General features: G+C 43.3%; 1 protein-coding gene across 2 annotated transcripts in view; it reads right to left on the bottom strand.

Moving 5' to 3' along the window:
* The window catches only part of ATXN7L1 (ataxin 7 like 1), a 117,854-nt gene that overhangs the window by 67,113 nt on the left and 29,166 nt on the right, over positions 1 to 21,575 (bottom strand). For both annotated transcript variants that reach the window (XM_044280179.1, XM_044280178.1), the window contains exon 3: positions 15,110 to 15,214. In XM_044280179.1, coding sequence (XP_044136114.1) covers positions 15,110 to 15,214 — 105 coding nt within the window. The remainder of the gene's footprint in view (positions 1 to 15,109; positions 15,215 to 21,575) is intronic.

Here is a 21,575-nt window from a genome sequence, read left to right on the forward strand (position 1 = left end):
GGTGATATACTCTCGCATGGCCTTTCTTTCGGGTTCCGAAAGACTATACAACCGAGATTTGGGCAATTTAGCTCTGGGAATAAGATTGACGGGACAGTCATATTCCAGATGCGTAGGCAACTCCTGGTTACCACTCTCAAAGAACACATCAGAAAATTCAGAAATGAATGAGGGAACAGCTTTAGTGGTAACCATAGAGAACGATGCATTAAGACTAGGCCTCACCGCTAGGGAAGGAAAAGGGTCACCACTAGTGATGAGCGAACTTCTGTTTTAAGTTCGGCGTCTAAAGTTCGGCTTCCGGTTAGCGGAGAATCCCGATATGGTTCCCGATATGGATTCCGACTTCCGTTGTGGTCCGTGGTAGCGGAATCAATAATCGGCCATTATTGATTCCGCTACCACGGACCACAACGGAAGTCGGAATCCATATCGGGATTCTCCGCTAACCGGAAGCCGAACTTTAGACGCCGAACTTAAAACAGAAGTTCGCTCATCACTAGTCACCACCTATAAAACCCTGCTACTGGCCCTAACCCCTATCCGAAAAAGGGGCTGGCAGGAAGAGAGAGAGAGAGACTCCCAAGCTTCATGTCACTTATATGTTCCTGTGCCCCAGCCCCCACCATGGACTCCACCCTGTGACCACCCAAATATCTTCCCAATCTGTTGGCCAGGATATGCCTTTGATATGCTAACAAGGGACACAATGACCAAATGGCTACTGGCCATACTGATATCAAATCAATGAATGGGTGAATACCACTGGATATCAATATACACTATATCCAATTAGGCACATTTGTGTGGTCATCAGGCTGAGGTTCTGGCTAATTTTACTGTAACATATCTGCCTGTTGTCGGTATAACGACACACTATGTTGGAAGCCTGGTCTATGTGTGGATGTGTTTACAATGAGAAAAAAAAAACATGAGAAAAAATAACAAACAATACATTATAAACTCATTTATGTTGCATTTTTGGCCAATCTGTTGATTCATCTTCTTGTGCATGGATGGTTTTGATGTTCATCTGGGATTTCATAAGGAGGGGACCACCTGGTGCCTTCATGATGGGTCTTGACAGATGTCTGGTCACCTTCTTAGATCAAGGGCATTCATTGTGTCTCTGGGCATTTCTCCACCTAAAATCATATTAAAACACAACAGTCTGCTCCTCGGGGGAGCACACCTCAACAGCTGCAGTTCTGAAAATCCATCAGGAAATATCATGGCCTCCCCGTTGACAGTATCTGTAGATAACACTTGGCACTCTTAGTAGGTACATTACAAACTGAGGCTATACATCACAACCCAGTGGGAGTTTCCACTTGCAACGGCTGCGCCCAAGTTCCGCGTCCGACTGGACAGTTGCAATTCCTGCAAAGCGCCTTTGCAGATCACTGTCGGGTCAACCCACTCCCTTGCAGAATCCCCAATAGGGAGAGTTATGCCCCACAACCTAGTCAGTTTTGGCCTGACTAAACACCTTCTTATAAGTGCCAGTGACAGACAGGGAGATAGACTGCCATTTCTCCATACTACTTAGGAAGCCAATTCAGAAGCTGACAGCACAGGGTTTACCTGAGTAAGATACACTGGAGAGATGCAATGACATGCCCTTATGATGACACTCTGAGCCTAGTTTAAGGAGCAACAGACCTTGGCACCGAAAAATTAGAACCATATATTATATGCCGTCCTACTGATATAGGCGAGGGCCGCCTCACACAACAAACAGTTTTATTAAGGTACCTGTCCAACATGAAAAGAGCACTCCCAGACTGAACTGTCCTATTGGACAAGAAGTTATAACAGGTTTCATGCACAACAATCCCTTGTGAACCAACTGTGAGGAATATGGATTAAAATTTACTGTCAGCCATGTCCTCACACCCCCCATTTGCTGACAGACAGCAGAGGTAGGGATTTCCCTGCTTCAAAGCCCCCCAGCCCTGATTGTAATTTTATGCATCTCTTGGCATGACTCAGGGTACATGCAAAATAAGTTTACACCCCCCATGTGCTGACAGATTGCAGAGGTAAGGAACTCCACAGGAGGGCCCTGCTTCAAGGAAAAGTTCACACCTCCATGCACCAGTTTGGAGCCAGCTGAATCTTGCAGGAAACTCCCCCCAGCAGGGGGTATCTGCTTTTGCCTGGTTCAATGAGATTTCCTAGACATATTGGCACCTACCTCTCATGAGGAATTATGAATCACCTGGCCACCGCAGACGCAAACCGGATACATATTTGTGTCCCGGTGGCCACGAGGTACGGTCCCATGGTCTTTGTTTACTCGTACCCAGTCGGGGTAGGGAGATACCCATATCTCCCCATAGAAGCCACCTACCGGTACCAGGTTTGGGCTCTAATTGTAGCCTGAACCCAGGCAGGTCCATTAGTCCCAGAACCATCTCCCTGTGACCCTCTGGTCTGGAGCTATGACCCCTAAAGTGTTTTGTGGGTCATTCACCGTCAGCCCAGAAGAGGGGGAGTTGACCCCTCCCTGAGGCAGGGAGGGGATGGACCAGCTACAGGTTAAAAGCCTGGTGCCAGCAAGTAGGGGGCGTCTTTTTCTGAAGAGGGGTCACATGCTACACATGTGTTTAGAGGGACCCAGGAAATAGCAGGAGAACACAGCCCCTCGGGTGGCCTCCGGCTCAGGACATCGCCAAGGAACTCTCATCATACTTGGTAACTTACTTTCACACTGCTTAATCCTATTGTAACCATATACCCTGTAATCTGTAACCTCAGACCACTGTATATATATTGTCTGTGTATAGTGTGTTATATCTAGTGTGCTCTTATAGCGATTAAATCTATAATTTAATCTTGTGCTATCTTGTATCTCGATCACGAATCCCCACGTCCGTGTTTTGGCCTAGTTATAAGCTACCGCGGGTTGGTTTCTGACCCTATATAATCCCGTTAGCGGACCGGGCTTATATCAAACGAGAAACTGGTGGCAGTTACCCGGGCTGAGTGTGGGCTGTTTTCACTGCGGCAGTGAAAAGGCCCTTCCAGCTTGTTGCCTCTCTGTGCCCGCGTGGACAGGAGGTGTGTGTGTAAACTATACCAGCCTGACCTTACGTGCTCCTCTGGAGGGCGTAGCTTCACGTTTTTGGTAAACCCCGTGATCATACCAGGTCTCGTGAGCTCGACGTGGTTGACGTCAGCGGACACGAGGGGTGGTATTCATCACACCAACCAATTGATGCAAGCAAAAGAGCTTATCCAAAATCCATTGGCTACTCATGCTGGAGGGACAATGTCACCTCTTGTGAGCTGTATGGCCCCCCTGAGGCTCACACCTCTGAATACTGTGGTGACCTCAGGCAATGGTCTCTACAGTAAAGAGGGTCATACATGTCTAACAGCTCCCCGAACAGACACCTGTGTGTAGAGTATGATGACAAGATCACAATTTGCATTACATTAAACAAAAGGTTCTGCAACAGTAAACCTAATCCCTCCCTCGGTGTTGGTGACCATGTCACCATATACTGGGGGCTTGTATGGGTTTACATTGATTGCAGGCTCTGCCCAGTATATGGGGTATCCCATAGTTACATATTATGGGCAGATATTTAGGGATCCCCACCACAAATCTACTATAACAGATTCCCAGTAGGCTCACAAATGAAACAGGGTCCCTATCCTTGCAATTTTATGTGTGGTTGAAAGCCACCCCGCCTTCCATCTCTGTGCGGGCAGAGTCGTTTATGTGTCTATATTGCAGACAATGAAAACACCTGTATATTCTCCCACTTTCTTTGTTGAAGAGCACTAGAATACACATGCAGGAGTCTATGAGTTGTAATCTTTGGTAAATGGATATCTTGCAGATTGTGAGTAACTGCTACCTGCTTCCTTTTTTTATGGACTTGTGACCCTTTAGTAAATCCTACCTGACCTGCTCTATTACCATTGCTGCCTCCATCAGAGCTGTCTCCTTAGCTGCAATCAAACAAATTGTGGTATCAAGATATGGAAACTTCTCCACAAACATGCGTATCATGCCTTGTGGGGCTCCTACACCATGATCCTTTGTCACCTTCCTATACATAGCTTTAAACCTTCCACAAAGTGACAAGGGCTCATCATGGATAGTAGGCCTGAAGCTACTTAGGACCTCTGGGGAGATGTCCGTATGCCCTGTTACCAATTTCATGAGGATGGAAAGTCTGTCTTCCTCATCATGAAATAGGCCATTCCTGGGGGCAATTTTATCTATGACCTCAAATCTTTGAAAAAGATGTGTAGGCAACCATAGCTTGAACAGTTCCATGCAATATTCTGGAGGGACAGAAAGTTTATTGCAATGTCCCTCAGAAATATCACAGGAAGTGAACGGTTCTGAGTCTGAATCATATGTAGGAATCAGTTTACATATCTTTAGCAGAAATTGCATCCTCTCCATGTTATGGGAAGAGTGCAATTCTGCCGTATTGCTGTGACACGTCTGCGAGTTGGAAGTGGTCCGTACATTTCCCATGCCACCTCCTAATCCACGAACTGTGTCACCAGCAGCACTTTGTACAGCTATTGGAGTGGTATCAGTCAGATCGGAGGCAGCCATAGGAGCGCTCTCACTCCTCTGTCCCCCTGTTTGCACTCAAAACACAAATTTGCTTTGAGTGCAAATCTTTGGGATGTGAGAGCTCAGTTATGGTCTTCTGCATATTACTAATGGTCTCATCCCTCTGCTAACTCGGTCCTCAGGTCAGCCGTTATCACCTCTGTAGAGGCTGCTTTTTCCTTATAGCCCGTTATCTCCATATACAGCTGTATAAAAACTTTATCAACATCTGCATAATATTTTCCTTCTCAACTAACAGACTGCAGCATGCTGAGCCGACTGTCTTTTTCTACAAGTATCTCTTCTTTTTCTTTGTGTTGTGTTTCTAGATAGAAACCCGTTTTACCGTTTCTGTACAACAACAATGCAAATTAGCGGGGGCCTTTGTCTCTTCAAATGATTCCACCTTCTCCAGCTTGCTAATGGCATCATCGAATATGCACATCAGCTTAGCAAGCATGTGAAGCCGATTGGACGTTTGTTTGAACACGCCACGCTTAGCAATGTGCAACAGATTGATCTAAACAGATTCTGCACAGATTCATTTGATCTAGGCAATACAGGGTTAAATGTACTGTATCTACTTAAATTTTAATACTTATTTGTGCTGTCCCTCGCCGAAATCATCCAAAAAATACTTTTAAAACGTATGCTAATTAGGTTTGGCAAGTGCCCAGGGACGTCGTTACTACAGCACGTGCCCAGGCCCCTCGGCGATGTGCCCAAATTAAAATGTTTTAAATGTCTTTATTTGGAAGATCTTGGCGAGGGACAGCACAAATAAAGGTACCATTGTAATGAGGGCACAGGAGTCTATAACCTGATCTGGGCGGTCTAAAAGGCTCAGATTAGGTGACAGACTCCCTTTAACTTTTGAAAAGTCCCATGACCTGCTTTGTCACTCGCGGTTATCCCTGCAATCTGTGGTACTCCTGTATTCTGCTGCTTGGGTCCAAGAAAGCCTATTTTACCAACCAGCAGGATTCTTCTAAAGGACTGGAATAAATGAAAGAAAAAACTAAAAATACAAAACAAAAACAAACACCTCACAGGTTATATAATGGGAAACAAAGGAAACAGTCAGTATCCTAGGAACGTCACTTAAATAGGTTCTCTGTAATTAATCGCTCTCACACTAGGACTCGGTGAAACCGTCCTACATGTCCGAATCTCCCAGGTCTAAAAATCTAAATTCACAGTATAACAGCAATTTCATCAGTATATCCTAATACAGATTAATTAAAAACAGTTGGACCTGGCTCACCATTGCTGAAGGGAGGTTTGCTTATCGGAAATTGGAGATTTGTGTCTATCTCCGTATTCCGTCCCTTCTATTCTATTCCTAGACTGTTGTCTTGGTTTCCTATATAACCGGCTTGTTCTGTGTCCCTCCAGTCCTTCAAATACCCCAGGAGTAACATACAACCCTCGCACTGATAACATAGAGATGACAAAGCAATGGACATTATACATAAAGATACAGACACTACAAATAACATAGAGGACACCCCACACACACCTCAGGGCTCCAGGTGTTGACCAAAATGGTCGTAAATGCGACTTAGAATTGCTAAATGACGACAAGACTTTGTAGTCTTGTTGTCATTTGCGCCTAGACCCGCCGCTGCTCTGCCGCTTTCACAAGCTGACATGACACGCACCGTCAGCGCGTGCCATGTTCTCCTCAGCAGCACAGAAGAGAAGGAGGCAGTCCCTCCCCCCTGTACCGCTGCAACCAATGGGCTGATAGCAGGGAGGAGGAGGGGCTGTGGCCACAGCAGCACCAATGATTCTACTTTACAATACTGGGGTTGGGGGGGGGGGGGGGTGCGGTGCACTGCGCCACCAATGAATATCGGTTATGCTTAATACAAACACAGGCTGCGCTGTGGGTGCCGGACATATCCCATACCCGGCACCCAGCCTCTATGACTGCGCTATGACCCGCCGCTATTAACCCGTCAGGTGCCACACCACTCCCCCCCCCCCCCCCCCAAGTATTATAATCATTGGTGGCAGTTCCGATCGGAGCCCCAGCAGTGTAATCCTGGGGCTCCGATCGGTTACCATGGCAGCCAGGAAGCTACTGAAGCTGCCATAGTCGGCTCCATGTTGCTGTGTGCACAAAGCACAGAGCAGCAGGCAGAGTATAAGATCCTATTCACCCTGATAGAGATCTATCAGGGTGAATAGGACAAGGGATGAAAGATCCCAGGTTCTAGCCCCTAAGAAGGGAAATAGTTGTGAATAAAAAGTATTTAAAAAAAAAACACACAAAAAAACCCACTAAAATATTAAGTTTAAATCACCCCCTTGCCCAATTTTACATATAAAATATATAAACAATAAAAAAATTACATATTGCCACGCACGAAAAAGTGCAAACTATTAAAATATTAAAAAAATATCTCCTATGCGAATGCCGTAACAGGAAAAAAAAAACTAAAGAAAACTTGCAATTTGCCATTTTTTTGTCACCTTGTCCCGACAAAAATTAGGTTAGGACTGTTCTATTATGGTCCAGACGATCCATAAAATGTGGAATGCACGCAGCTTTTTTTTTTTTTTTTTTTTTCACGTGGTATCGAGTATCGCAATACTTTTTTATGGTATCGAAATAGAGTCAAAATGTTGGTATCATGACAGCCCTAGGTAAGACATGTGTGTTTTTTTTTTATTATACTGTAATTATATGCATTTTAAATTTGGCGACTACATTTTTCAGGTTAGGAGCCTATGGCTCCTTGATATTTTTTTTAGTCTGGAGCCCTGCACCTGCCTCCGTTCCTGCCGTCCCTGGATGCTAAGCAATATGGCTAATAATGTGTATGTATATAAAGTATATCCAGAGTCCACCAATATACAGTCTACTGGATCTACGGCTACTTTCACACTCGCGTTTGGTGCGGATCTGTCATGGATCTGCGCAGACGGATGCATTCAGATAATACAACTGTCTGCATCCGTTCAGAACGGATCCGTTCGTATTATCTTTAACATAGCCAAGACTTGAACACCAATGAAAGTCAATCCCATTGACTTTTTTTTAAAATAATCTTTATTAATTATAATAAATACAAATATATCAAAAAAGCAATCTTTTTCCCATTTTCTAATTCTTACAGTATAAATAATAAACGTCAATATACAATTACATACCCCGTTATGCCTTCCCTGTTGCTTGGTCTTCTCCTGGAGGAGGATCCCCCCTAAGGCTACTTTCACTCGCTTTTGGTGCGGATCCGTCATGGATCTGCACAGATGGATGCATTCAGATAATACAAACGTCTGCATCCGTTCAGAACAGATCCTTTTGTATTATCTTTAACATAGTCAAGACGGATCAGTCTTGAACACCATTGAAAGTCAATCCCATTGACTTACATTGTGTGTTAGGACAGATCCGTTTGGCTCAGTTTCGTCAGACAGACACCAAAACGCTGCAAGCAGCACTTTGGTGTCTGCCTCCAAAGCAGAATGGAGACGGAACGGAGGCAAACTGATAAATTCTGACCGGATCCTTATCAAATCAGAATGCATTAGGGCAAAACTGATCCGTTTTGGACCGCTTGTGAGAGCCCTGAACGGATATCACAATCTCACAAACAGAAAGCCAAAACGCCAGTGTGAAAGTAGCCTAAGTATGCTTCCCTTTGCAAGCCTAACCACATTGGGGGGGGATAGGGGGGTTTGCCCAAAAGGCCACAGAAAATGGAAAACCGCTTTAAGGCCCTGAATTGAAAGCATAGAATGGAAAGGGTTATTCCCAACTAGACATTTATGGCATATCGACAGTATGTATGTTCCATAGAAGTCAATGTTCTTAATTTACGGTGCAAGACAGGGCCCCGTTCTTGAGATCATGCAACTTGCATTACATGCTTAAGAATAGTCCAAGACAGGCTCTCTTATGGCTTCTCCAGTATTTGCTGTGCAGCCCGGATGAAGTCATTACATAATAAACGGTTAAAAAATGATGTTTCTAAGGATTTCAACGAAGGCTAACGATATAAGGAAATGCTACAATTCTGCTGAGTTCTGAGCATGCACTGACTAACAGGAGACCCCTACTGGGCAAGGCCAGAAATACAACCGTAAAGAAATGCACGTGGTGAACAAAAACAACTATAGAGGCTATATGCAGAAAATCACCCAAGCTTATCACATTACAATGACCAATGGTTTCCCGTGCTATAATAATCTTATTCCCCTACATGCCTTCACTGAAATGTATTTTTTTAATGTTTTACAACTCTGGCCACATGTTATAGTGAACAGAACTTTAACAGTATAAAGTATGAATTGGGGCAGTGACCTCACTAGAGCTCATCGGTGGGTGTGCCAGGAGTTGGACTACCACCCATCAGATGACCTGTCCTGAGGATAGGTCATCAGTTTTAAACACTCGGGCAACCCCTTTGAACAACCAGCATGGTGTTATAGTTATAGCACATACGAATAATATTCTAACCATTCCCCTCTTTAAAGCGGTTCTCCAAGATTTTTTGAAATTTTGCAGTGAGCAAGGGCAGTGTAAAGTTTAAAAATAAAAAACAACGAAAAGAAAAGAACAACTTATGTTTAAAAATATCCTGAGCCACTGCGCCAATCCCCACTGGGTCTGCAACGTTCATGTACTGTACCGTGACAGCTGCAGCCAGTCGCTGGCCTCAGTGGAGACATGCTATTCATGCACATGTGACCTCTGAGGCCAGTGATTACCTTTGGCAATTAAGGGAACCACAGATGTGATGTCTTCAATACAGGCCCAGCGGAGACTAGAGTGGCAGTACAGGACTGGCGGAGGATTTTACAGGCGAGTAAGTTTTTTTTTTTTTCTTTCTAATTTTACACTGCTCCCTGTTTTACAAAACATTGAAGAACCCCTTTAAGGGTACCTGCACACAAGTACAAAGTTCAAAACAGAAAAATGCGGATTTCTGTAGCAAAAACTGCATGTGCTACTTGCAATTTTTGGTGCAGATTTGATGCAGATTTTCCACAGATCTCACCCTTGTATTGAAAAGGGTAAAAATCCAACCTAAATGGGCAGTTTTTAGTATTATATAGAAAACAAAGTTATAAAACCGCTATGCGCCTCTCATCAGCATTCATATGGGCAGCGCTGCATGGTGACTATTCCCAGTGCCCTCTCTGTTAGTACGCCCAATCTGCCTTGATTGACGTCCAGTAAGGCAGAGCTAGCGCTGACTTTACACACCAAATAGGACACCACTCAAGGAAGAATGGGCATGATATTGGCAGTAGGGGTGGGCGATATAGACGATATGCAATATAAACAATATATATTTGGCCAACGATAGAGATTTAGTTTATATCGCGGTAGAACATGGCATGCGCCGCTCTCGGCACGCACCATGTTCTCCTGAGCTGGCACAGTGGAGAAGGATGAGTCCCTCCCTCCCCACTGTGTGCGGCTGCCACTGACCACCAATGAGAACAGAGTAGGAGAAGGAGGGGAGGGACTGTGGCCACTCCGCCACCAATGAGAACAGAGAGATGGAGGAGGAGGGAATGAGGCCACTGTGCCACCAATGAATATAGTTAGTATGCCTGAATACAAACATAGCCTGCATGTGCCGGCCATATCCCATACCCGGCCTCTACGACTGCACGCTGTGATCCACCGCTAATAACCCCTCTGGTCCTGAGGGGTTAATTGCGGCGGATCACGGCGCAAAGTAATACAGGCCAGGTATGAGATGTGGCCGGCACATGCAGACTACGTTTGTATTCAGGCATATTAACTATATTCATTGGTCGCGCAGTGGCCACAGCCCCTCCCTTCTACTTACCCTCTTCTAAGTATTATAATAATTGCGCCCCTCCACACGATTAAACCATTGATGGCAGTGGCCCCAGGGTGGTAGCTTCTGATCGGAGCCCCAGCAGTGTAATCGCGGGGCTCCAATCGGTTACCATGGCAGCCCGGATGCTACTCAAGCCCTGGCTGCCATAGTCAGCTCCCTACTGCTGTGTGCACTATGCACAGGGCAGCAGGGAGAGTATAAAGTCCTATTCACCCTAATAGAGATCTATCAGGGTGAATAGGAAAAGGGTTCCAGCCCCTAAGGAGGCTAATCGTTATTAAATAAAAAGTTTAACCCTCCCCCCCCGAAATATAGACTATATTGTGATATATATCGCAATATAGATTTTAGGCCATATCGCCTACCCCTAATTTGCAGCTTCAGATATTATTTTGCACTGGTTGCATCACAGCATAAGTAGAACTTAGTACTAAAATCAACAAAATATAATTAACATTTTACACTGGGGTAAGAACTAATGTATATTAGTAAATCGTATCTTCAATAGACTCTGGTACTTATAGGGGTTGTCCAGTCATATATATTGATTACCTATTCTTAGGATAAGGCTACTTTCACACTTGCGTTTGGGGTTCCGCTTGTGAGATCTGTTTGAAGGCTCTCACAAGCGGCCCCGAACTGATCCGTTCATCCCCAATGCATTCTGAATGGATGCGGATCCATTCAGAATGCATCAGTTTGGCTCCGTTCCGCCTCAATTACGCTCAGGAGACGGACACCCAAACGCTGCTTGCAGCGGTGCTCCTCCTACTAGTAAGTGACAGGTCTGTGCGATGCGCCACACAGACCTGTCACTTACCAGTAGGAGAAGCGCCGGCCACAGACAGTGCAGGTAAGACTGCAGTAGTGTCCTGGCTGCCATGGTAACCGATCAGAGCCCCAGAGATTAAACTGGGACTCCGATCGGCAATGCCGCTCCGCTGCCAACAATGATGGGGGGAGGGGGGTTGTTAGCCTGTGGCCACTGCCACCAATGCTTTTAATGCTGGGGAGGTGTGTGGGGGGGGGGGGGGGCGCACTGGCCACCAATGCTTTTAATACTGGGGAGGGAGGGGGGTCTGGTCTGGTGCAAATTGTGCGGATCACAGTCCCCTGTAAGGGATCGGGTGCTGCCAGGCAGCAGGGGGCAGTTATGTACACAGTTCTTAGTATATTCTAACTTGAAGCGTCCCCATCACCATGGGAACACCTCTGTGTTAGAATATACTGTCAGATCTGAAAACTCAGATCTGAAAAAGCTGTTATGCAGACGGATCCGCACTGAACTGATACCATCGTTTGCATTTATAGGTGCGGATCCGTCTGTGCAGAGTGTGAAAGTATCCTAAGTCATCAATATATCTGACCAAACAACCCCTTTATAGATTAAAGCCAAGTTTTAATATTAAAGTATCAGCTAAAGTAGATAAAACAGTACACAAAACCTCAGTTCACCCCTCGGCCCACCTGGTATATCCAATACTCCTGTACACAGCTCTGCGTATCGCAGAATAGTAACTATGTAAGAGAGATTTTATTTATGCTTATCTCCAGGTAAAAATAGGCCACAGCAAAAATCCTACTTTAACCCTTTCTACCTCGGGCCAGTTTTCACCTTCCTGCCCAGGCCATTTTTTTTCAAATCTGACATGCGTCACTTTATGTGGTAATAACTTTGGAACACTTTTACTTATCCAAGCCATTCTGAGATTGTTTTCTCGTGACACATTGTACTTCACGATAGTGCTAAATTTGAGTCAATATATTTTTTCTTTATTTTTTTAAGGACGTTAGAAGGCTTAGAAGCCATTTTTTTTTTTATTCTAAGCACCAAATCAGTAATAAAGTGATTTTGAGGGGCTTACATAATGGAAACCACCCATAAATGACCCCATTTTAGAAACTACACCCCATAATTATTAAAAACAGGATGTTACAAACCTTGTTAACCCTTTAGGTGTGCCAAAAGAGTTAAAGGAAAATGGAGGCCAAATTTAAACATTTCATTTTTTTTAGGCAGATTTTTCATGTTAATCAATTTTTTTATTGCAACACAGCAAGAGTCGACAGCAAACTAAACCTCAATATGCATTACTCTGATTCTGCAGTTTACAGAAATACCCCATATGTGGTGGTTAACTGTTCTATAGGCATGTGGCACAGGTCAGAAGGAAAGGAGCGCCATATGGATTTTGGAGGCTGATTTTGCTAGAATGGTTTTTGGGCACCATTTTGCATTTGAAGAGACCCTAACGTACCCCTACAGTGGAAGCCCTCAAAAAGTGACCCTATTTTGGAAACTACACCCTTCAAAGAATATATTGAGGTGGGTACTGAGCACTTTGACACCCTAAGCGTTTTACGAAATTTGAAAACACTTAGCTGCGAGTTTCATTTCTTCCAATAAAATGTTGTTTTAGCCCCAATTTTTTCATTTTCACAAGGGGTAACAGGAGACAAGGCACCCAAAATGTGTTACCCCATATGTGGTGGTAAACTGCAGTGGGAGTACATGGCAGGACTCAGAATGGAAGGAGCACCATATGGCTTTTGCAGCGCAGATTTTGATGGATTGGTTTATGGGCGCAATTGGGCTTGTCTTACGTGGGGGCTCATTTTTTTAGGTATAATGTGACCTTTTCATTGGTACCATTTTAGGGTACATAAGACTTTTTGATCGCTTGGTATTACACTTTTTGTGAGGCATGGTGAAAAAAATGCTGATTTAGGTAGTTTTTAAAAATAATTTTTGACAGTATTCACCTGAGGGGGCATATAATGTGATATTTTTATGGAGCAGATTGTTACGGACAAGGCGATACCCAATAGGTCTATTTTTATTTCTGTTAAGTTTTACACAGTAAATGCATTTTTGAACAGAATTAAATCTTGTGGCTGTTTTGGCACAGTTTTTTTTTTTTACTGCATTCACCTGACAGGGTGGATCATATGATATTGTGATTATGATTTTTCTCTCAATTTTTTTATTACTTAATTATGGGAAAAGAACGCCTTTTTTTTTTTTTTTTTTTTTAACTTGAATTAGTTTTTTTATTATGCAAAACTTTATTTTAAACTTTTATTTTTAAAAATTTGGGGGTCTGATTTCCTGTACAATACATTACAATACTTCTGTATTGTAATACATTGGCTGCAAGTGTATTACCAGTGTAATACACTTAGTCTTCCTGCCTGTGAGGTCCAGGGGGCGGGATCTCACAGGCTTAAATGTAAGGCAGCCCCGATGCCTGTGGAAGGCATTGGGCTGCCTTCCCGGCCATCGGGTCCCCTTCACAGCAGCGCGGGGACCCGATGGGGAAGACGAGCTCCCTCCCTCCACACACCCCGCACATACAGCAGGGGTCCGGCTAACGGGAACTGCTGGTCCCCTGCAGCTGATCGGGCGGGCGTAGCTCCTGCATCCGCCCAATCAGCCAGCGTGCCATAGTACTACGGCGTTGGTCGGGAAGTCACTTCCCTCAGCGCCGTACTATTATGGCTCTGGTCAGGAAGGGGTTAGAGGGCTGTCTCAATTCAACAAATGTAATTTATCATGTAGAGGAAGTTAATACAAGGCACTTACTAACGTATTGCGATTGTCCATATTGTCTCCTTTGCTGGCATGATTCATTTTTCCATCACATTTTACACTGTAATGGGGTTACAACCACCCTAAAATCCAGCAGCAGTGGTCGTGCCTGCACACTATAGGAAAAAGTGTCGGCTTCTCTGGTGGCCAGGAGAGTGGGAGCGTACATGGGCATGCATGCACAGCACCTTGTATCTGCGCTGCAGAGGTGGCTGTAACCACTAGAAATGACCAGTGCATAGCGTGATGGAAAAATGAATGAAGACAGCAAAGGAAGCAATATGGACAATCACAGTACATTAGTAAGCGCCTTGTAGTAACTTTCTCTACATGTGACATCAAGGATTACAATTCTGTGTTCAATTAAAAAAAAAAATTCTTACATATATAAAGGAAAGAGAATGAATTAACGAAGTATGTGAAGATTGACCATATTGCTCCTGTCGGCTTCTCAGTTGGCAGGCCTCTGCTGCACTAAACCATCAGACTAGAGGTGCCACCTTTTTCAGCAAAAAATACTGCCCAGGTTGACATTTCCATTTTCCAGAGAAATCCAGAGAATTGAACGGGAGCTAAGCTGCAGTCCGTCAGCTAGGCCACTACACAGCCTTCTGCTTCCAGCTCAAACCACTGTTTAGTTTCTGGTGCCAGCCCCAAACAACGGATTGGTGGGGGTGCCGTTTATTGAAACCCAACCAATCTGATATTGATAACCAATATGCAGGTCATTAAAGGGGCTTTGCCGGCACCTCCACCAAACAGCTATTTGAAGAGACCATGGGGACCGTTGAGCACTACAGCCTCCTCCCAGCTTACCAAACAGAGCACAGTCCATTGGATGGTGGCTGGGCTTGGTATTGCAGCTTAGCCCCCTTCAGCAAGCCACGCTGATATAATATTAACAGCAAAACCTAAGGATAGGTCAATATTCAATCAATCTTAAAATCCCAGAAAACCCCTATAAACAGGGAATATTTTCTAGGAGGACGTGTCTCTGTATATTTTACTTCTCTCAGAGACATTCTTAGCTCAGCCTTCAGGTTCCAGACTACCAGAAATAAGGGGCTCAATCTAGAAAGCATGTTTCAGTAATGATTTGCTTACCGCAATGTGACTGGAATACTTGTGGCTTCACTACTTGATTGCAGACATTACAGACCACTAGATAGAAGTCGTCATGAGCAGGATAGTGCCCGAATAAGTGCATGTCTGTATAAAAAAATAAATAACAATAATTAGTACAGTGGCCCATGCCATGACATCAGAACTACTATCCCTATCATTGTACACATTATACTTTTATACCACAGGGCATATTAGAACTATAACTCCATTTTGAACATAACTTTTTTTAGAGGTACAAAATTCTCTGCAGATTATGTAATACATTCCTATAGATGTTGGAGCTCTATTTTCTTTTAAGAAAGCTGCTACACAGCCATAGACTTAAACAATAACATTCTGCCTGCCTGCAGCCACCACTAGGGGGAGCCTACTGAATACAGATCTAATTATTTCCTATTTATTATCATCATCTTTGGTAAGTGATTACGCATAGAGCATTGCCACATGCACAATCCCTGTAGGGTGACGCATGGTGTCCCTATGGAGTCATGTTACAGAGCTGTTAGCATTACATGTCACCACTCCACCTGCCACCGCTCAGTGTGCTTTGCTGACTACTTGTATTCCCGATGCAATAACAATTCTGGAGCATCTTTTTATATAACTTGTTGTGCCATTCCGCTGTTATTCCTACTATAAGTGCATGAGTGAATTGCCAACAGTGTGCAGTGTGCGGAATTAAAATGGATTTTAATATACATTTCATGTAACAGATGTGATAACAGTCCAAATTGTTACAGAAGAAGGAAAAAAATACAATTTCTATGAAGGGGACGAGCAGTTGTAATTACACTGCAAAGGGGGATGGTGAGCAGAAAATTTTTGAAGAGGATGCAAAGCTCACAACAGCGCCACGACTCCTTCAAACAGCTGAATGGCGGACCCCCATTGATCTCATACGGATGGCCTACCCTAAAGATAGCCACTGCACTATATCTTCACAGAAAAAAATAAACACATTTGGAGTTCTCCAAACAGTATCTGCAGATTCCTCAAACACATGGAGAAAGGTTCTCTGGTCAGATGAGACTAAAATTAAACTTTTTGGCTATCATGGTAAATACTGTGTGGTGCAAACCCAACACTTCCCATCATCCCCAGAACATTACTCCAAAAGTGAAGTATGGCGAAGGCAGCATTATGCTGTGAGGATGCTTTTCACTGGCAGAGACTGGAGAATTGTCCAGGATAAGGCCTCATGCACACGACTGTTGTTTTGATCTGCATCCGAGCCGCAGTTTTTGCGGCTCGGATGCGGACCCATTCACTTCAATAGGGCCGCAAAAGATGCGGACAGCACTCCAGGTGCTGTCTGCATCCGTTGCTCCGTTCCGTGGCCCTGCAAAAAAAATATAGCATGTCCTATTCTTGTCCGTTTTGCGGACAAGAATAGGCATTTCTACAATGGGCCACCCGTTTCGTTGCGCAAATTGCGGAAGGCACACGGGGGGCTTTTGTTTTTTGCGGATCCGCGGTTTGCGTACCGCAAAAAACTGAATGGTCGTGTGCATGAGGCCTTAAATGAAGGAAAGATAGATGGTGAGTACATTTATGAAGAAAACCTGTTTCCGTCTGCCACGGATTTGAGACTGGGATGGGGGTTCACTTCAACCAGAATAAAGACCCTAAACATACTGCTAAGGCTAATTTCACATCAATGGCAGAAAGTCTGCCGGAATTCTCTGGATCCGGCACTGCCGGATGCAACTGGAATGCCCGTGGTCCCCCTTTAGGCCTGAAACGATTACTCAAATTAATCGAGTAACTCTACACAAAAAAATTGGTTTGTGCCATGTGACCACAGAGCGCGAGTGAAGCGTTTGCTATTACTCACGCTCCATGGTCTCCTGCCAGCCCGCACCGCGCTGCACTGTATCCTGAGGTACACACATCGTTAGGACATAGTGCACCTAAGCGCGCACTATGACCTGAAGAGGATGGAGAATCTCTGGAGTGTCGGCAGCGCCCCAACAGGAAAGGTAAGTATTTTAGTTCACTGGTGCTGCGGCTGGGCACTGAAGGCTAGGAGAGGGAGTGGAGGAACTGATGGCATCGGGGAGTTCATAGCAGTGGGGCAGCTGATGGCACTGGGTGCAAGTTGATGGCACTTGGGGGGCGGAGCAACATATGGCATGAGGGGAGCTGGTGGCATTGGAGAGGGAACTGATGGCACTGGGGTGGAGCAACTGACAGCATGTGGGAGCTGATGGCACTGGAGGAGGAACTAATGGCACTGGGGGGCAGCTGATGTCACATGGGGGAGGCTGATGAGTTTTTATAGAAAACGTTCTTTTATCTAGTTTTTTCTTATTAGCGTACTCAATCGTTGGATGAATCGATAGAATACTTGATTACTATAATAATTGACAACTGCAGCCCTAGCCCCATTAACTATAATGGGGTCCGGTGAAGATCCAGCAAAAATACCAACAATTGGCTGGACAGAAACCACTAAACGCTGCGGTTTGTGTCTGTCTGGCCGATTCCCGTCATTCTCTGCTGGATTTGGCGGCTGGATCACAAGGCCGCAGATGTGAAAGTAGCCTAAAGCTACATTGGATCACTTTAAAAGGGGAAACATAAATGTATTGGAATCGCCTAGTCAAAGTCCAGACCTCAATCCAATGGAGAATCTGTGGCATGGCCTGAAGACTACTGTACAAGAATACAAACCACCTGACCTGAAAGAGTTGGAGCAGTTTTGCCTTGAACAATGGACAAAAATCCCAGTATCTAGACGAGCTAGGCTAATAGAGACATACCCTAAGAGAACTGCAGCATAAGGTGGCTCCACAATGTATTGACTTTCAGGGGCTGACTACTTATGAACATTTTTGTCTTAATTATTGTTTGCGCCACAGTAAGGACCCATTTACACGACCGTATATTTGAGTCCGCATCCGTTCCAAAATTTTGCAGAGCGAATGCGGACCCATTCATTTCAATGGGGCCACAAAAGATGCGGACAGCATGCAGTGTGCTGTCCTCATCCGTACTGCCGTTCCATGGCCCCGCAAAAAACAAACAAAAAAAAAAAAAAACTGAATATGTCCTATTCTTGTCCGCAATTGGAATTTCTATCATAGGGCTTGCCGTTTCATTCTGCAAAATGTGGAAAGCACACAGCCGGTATACGTGTTATGCGGACCTGCAAAAAGGGATGTGGTTGTCTGAATGAGCCCTAGTAAATATTTTGCACCTTCAAAATGGTAGACATATGGTGTAAATCAAATGGTACAAACCCCTGAAAATTTTTAATTCCGGGTTGTAATGCAACACAACCAGAAAAACATCAGGGAGACTTGATCAGCCAGCTGAATATAGTTTCGGAGCTCGCTGTACAATAGGAGACATGTTCTGGGACCACTAGTCACAACGGCATTAACTCTAGTACTCTAAGGGCTCTAGGAGCAGTCACAAGGCACTGCAGCCATGCTTTCTTAATCTACATGATTCTTCTTTTGTACAAAATTGCTGGAGAAAACCTTCATCTGTAACCACCCAACATGTTTCACAGTTTAATATGGCGTCATCAGAGGCATTGCAAGTTAGAGTCTCTACGGCCAGTATTCACACATTGTAGTCAAAATGGGTTTTCCGCCACGACATACACAAAACTGTGCTGCTGTAGCACAAAATACCTAAACTCAACAAAACACATACTTCTGATGTACAATGTCACCAGCATCCATCTGCCATTTGGTGGACCAGCCCTGGTCAATCAAGTAAATGGGGATACAATAGAGTGGGCAAGACCACCATGGTTTTTAGGAGGACAGCAGACATTTGTTTAACTGTTTAAACCTTTTAACAGGAAAATCTTTCGATGACATGAAGAATATTTAGGACATCAGAAGGAGGCAGGGTGGATAAAAATCAATGATTTAAAATAAAAAAATAAAAAAAATCTGATTTTTTTTTTAATCTGATTTTTTTTTATATAAAATGCTTTGAGGAAAATATATTACCATCCAAAGGTTATTTCATTATGAAATAAAGATTACTTTTTTAGTTATGTAGAATAAGGCTGTATATGTTTAGTTTTTTGTTAAATTCCATTAATCCGTTCACAATGTCATGCTCTTCCAGAGGTTTTTGTAAGATTACTGGGTAGTTTCTCTGCCTATAAGATATTATCACAGATGCTTGGTTTAATTTTGGAGTTCTCAAAACTGAATTTATAACATGAAAAGAGTTGAGAAAAAGATCTTAATCCTAACTTCTACAAACCTATAAATACAGAATCAACCCCTTCAGTGCTAAGTTTAAAGTTCAGTGGATAGAATATAAACAATATTTTTCTGATTGTTTGGAGTAGAATAGATCTGCACAAGAAGAAAGTGAAACTAAGTGTAAGGGGGAAAAGGCAAGCAGACAAGGAGTACTACAAAATGAAAGTGAAACTTTCTGAGCACAGTACTGCACAGCCACAGACAGACAAGTCTTTGGATCTTTTTGTGTGTATGACCTGAGGTTTATCACATTCTTTCCTTGGAGTTTGGCAATATTTTAATGAAGTTCCTTTACCTATCGGTAAGGCAGGCATGCGTGCAAAATGCAAACACTGCAACAAACATGGATGTTTAAGCAAATAACATGCTGTAATGTTATTGTTTCAGTTGAATAAATCCTATTTAAATTGTTATTATTAAGGTAATGATTATTTTTCTCCTTCCTAAGTACAACAGAAAATATGTCCAAATATGAATCTTTATGTAAAAAACTATGATTTAAATCAAGCCTTACTGACTAGTGATTTAAATCGTGATTTAAATCGTGATTTAAATCAAATCCACCCTGGAAGGAGGTAATGCACAAAAAGAGACATGGTTAAAAAGTGGCAAAGAAAATATAGACAGTTGCCACACAATTTATCCACAATTCCTTACAAGTGAAATTTAGAAATTGTTTCATCACGGATCAGAAGATGTTATTAAGCACAAAGCACATCCACGCTCACAGCGCAATGTTCCTCAGTGTATGGATGGGAACTCCAGCAATAATGGCTTCCATGGAAAGCACACACCGCCGCCTTCAAATTATGTTGAACACAGCCATACAAATGTAGATATCAATAAAAGCAGAGATTTCACCACAACATACCGAGTATTCACCTCAGATGTCAATTTCTATTATATTTAAATACAGGCCCGTGGAAAAGCCGAACATCTAAAGATTTCTTAACCACCAGAAAAGCTGCTCCTCTGCCAACTACCATCTAGCAGGTGTTGCTCCATAGGCTCATAGTTAAAGGCTGAAGACAACTTACATTTTTTGCAGCATAACATTGAGTAAGCCATGTAAGATGTAAGTTATGGAGCCAACCATAAGCAGGAGTGATGTGAATTTACTTGAGGGACACCTCAGAGCATTCCACTTTCCCGCAGTTGTCCTGATCTGTTTGCTGGAAAATTCTGGCCCAACACTTAAAGAGGACCTTAACCCTTGCTTTGTTACAGGGAAAAATGGATTCAAATGGAAGATTTGTAAAAAAAAAAAATGCTGTTTTGGCACCGTTTTTATTTTTTATTTACAACGTTCATCTGACAGGTTAGATCATGTGCTATTTTTATAGAGCAGGTTCTTACGGACACGGCGATAGTGTTTCCATAGTCTGAGGGCCATATTTTTTTCAGTTTTTAGGCGATTGTCTCAGGTTGGGTATCATTTTTGTGGGAAGAGATGACTGTTAGACTGGCACCATTTGTAGGTGGGCAGACACCTTTTGATCGCTTGGTTTTGCACTTTTAGTGACGTAAGGTGACAAAACAAATTTTTTTAATCACACAGTTTTTATTTTTATTACAGTGTTCACCTAAGAGGTTATGTCATATGATATTTTTTATAGAGCCGGTCGTTACGGAGGTGGCGATACCTAATATGCATACTTTCTTTAATTTTTTTTGTTTTACACAATATCATCATTTTTTAAACAAAAAAAAAAAAATTCATGTTTTATTGTCTCCATAGTCTGAGAGTCATATTTTTTTCAGTTTTTGGGTGATTGTCTTAGGTAGGGTATCATTTTTGTGGGATGAGATGATTGTTAGATTGGCACTATTTTGGGGGGGCATACAACTTTTTGATCGCTTGCTATTACACTTTTTGTGATCTAAGGTGACAAAAAATGGCTTTTTTTACACCCTTTTTTTTGCGGGGTTCATCTCAGGGTTTAGGTCATGTGGTATTTTTATAGAGCAGGTTCCTACGGATGCGGCGATACCTAATAGGTCTACTTTTTATTTATTTTTTACGTTTAACATAAAAAAGCATTTTTGAAACATAAAATCATGTTTTACCCTGAGAGCCATAGATTTTATTTTTATTTTTTGGGCCATTGTCTCATGTAGGGGCTCATTTTTTGCAGGATGAGGTGTCGGTTTGATCGTTACTATTTTGGCATACATATGACTTTTTTGATCACTTTTATTAGCTTTTTGGGGAA

The sequence above is a fragment of the Bufo gargarizans genome, chromosome 2, assembly GCF_014858855.1.
Source record: "Bufo gargarizans isolate SCDJY-AF-19 chromosome 2, ASM1485885v1, whole genome shotgun sequence".
In the NCBI taxonomy this organism is placed as follows: domain Eukaryota; kingdom Metazoa; phylum Chordata; class Amphibia; order Anura; family Bufonidae; genus Bufo; species Bufo gargarizans.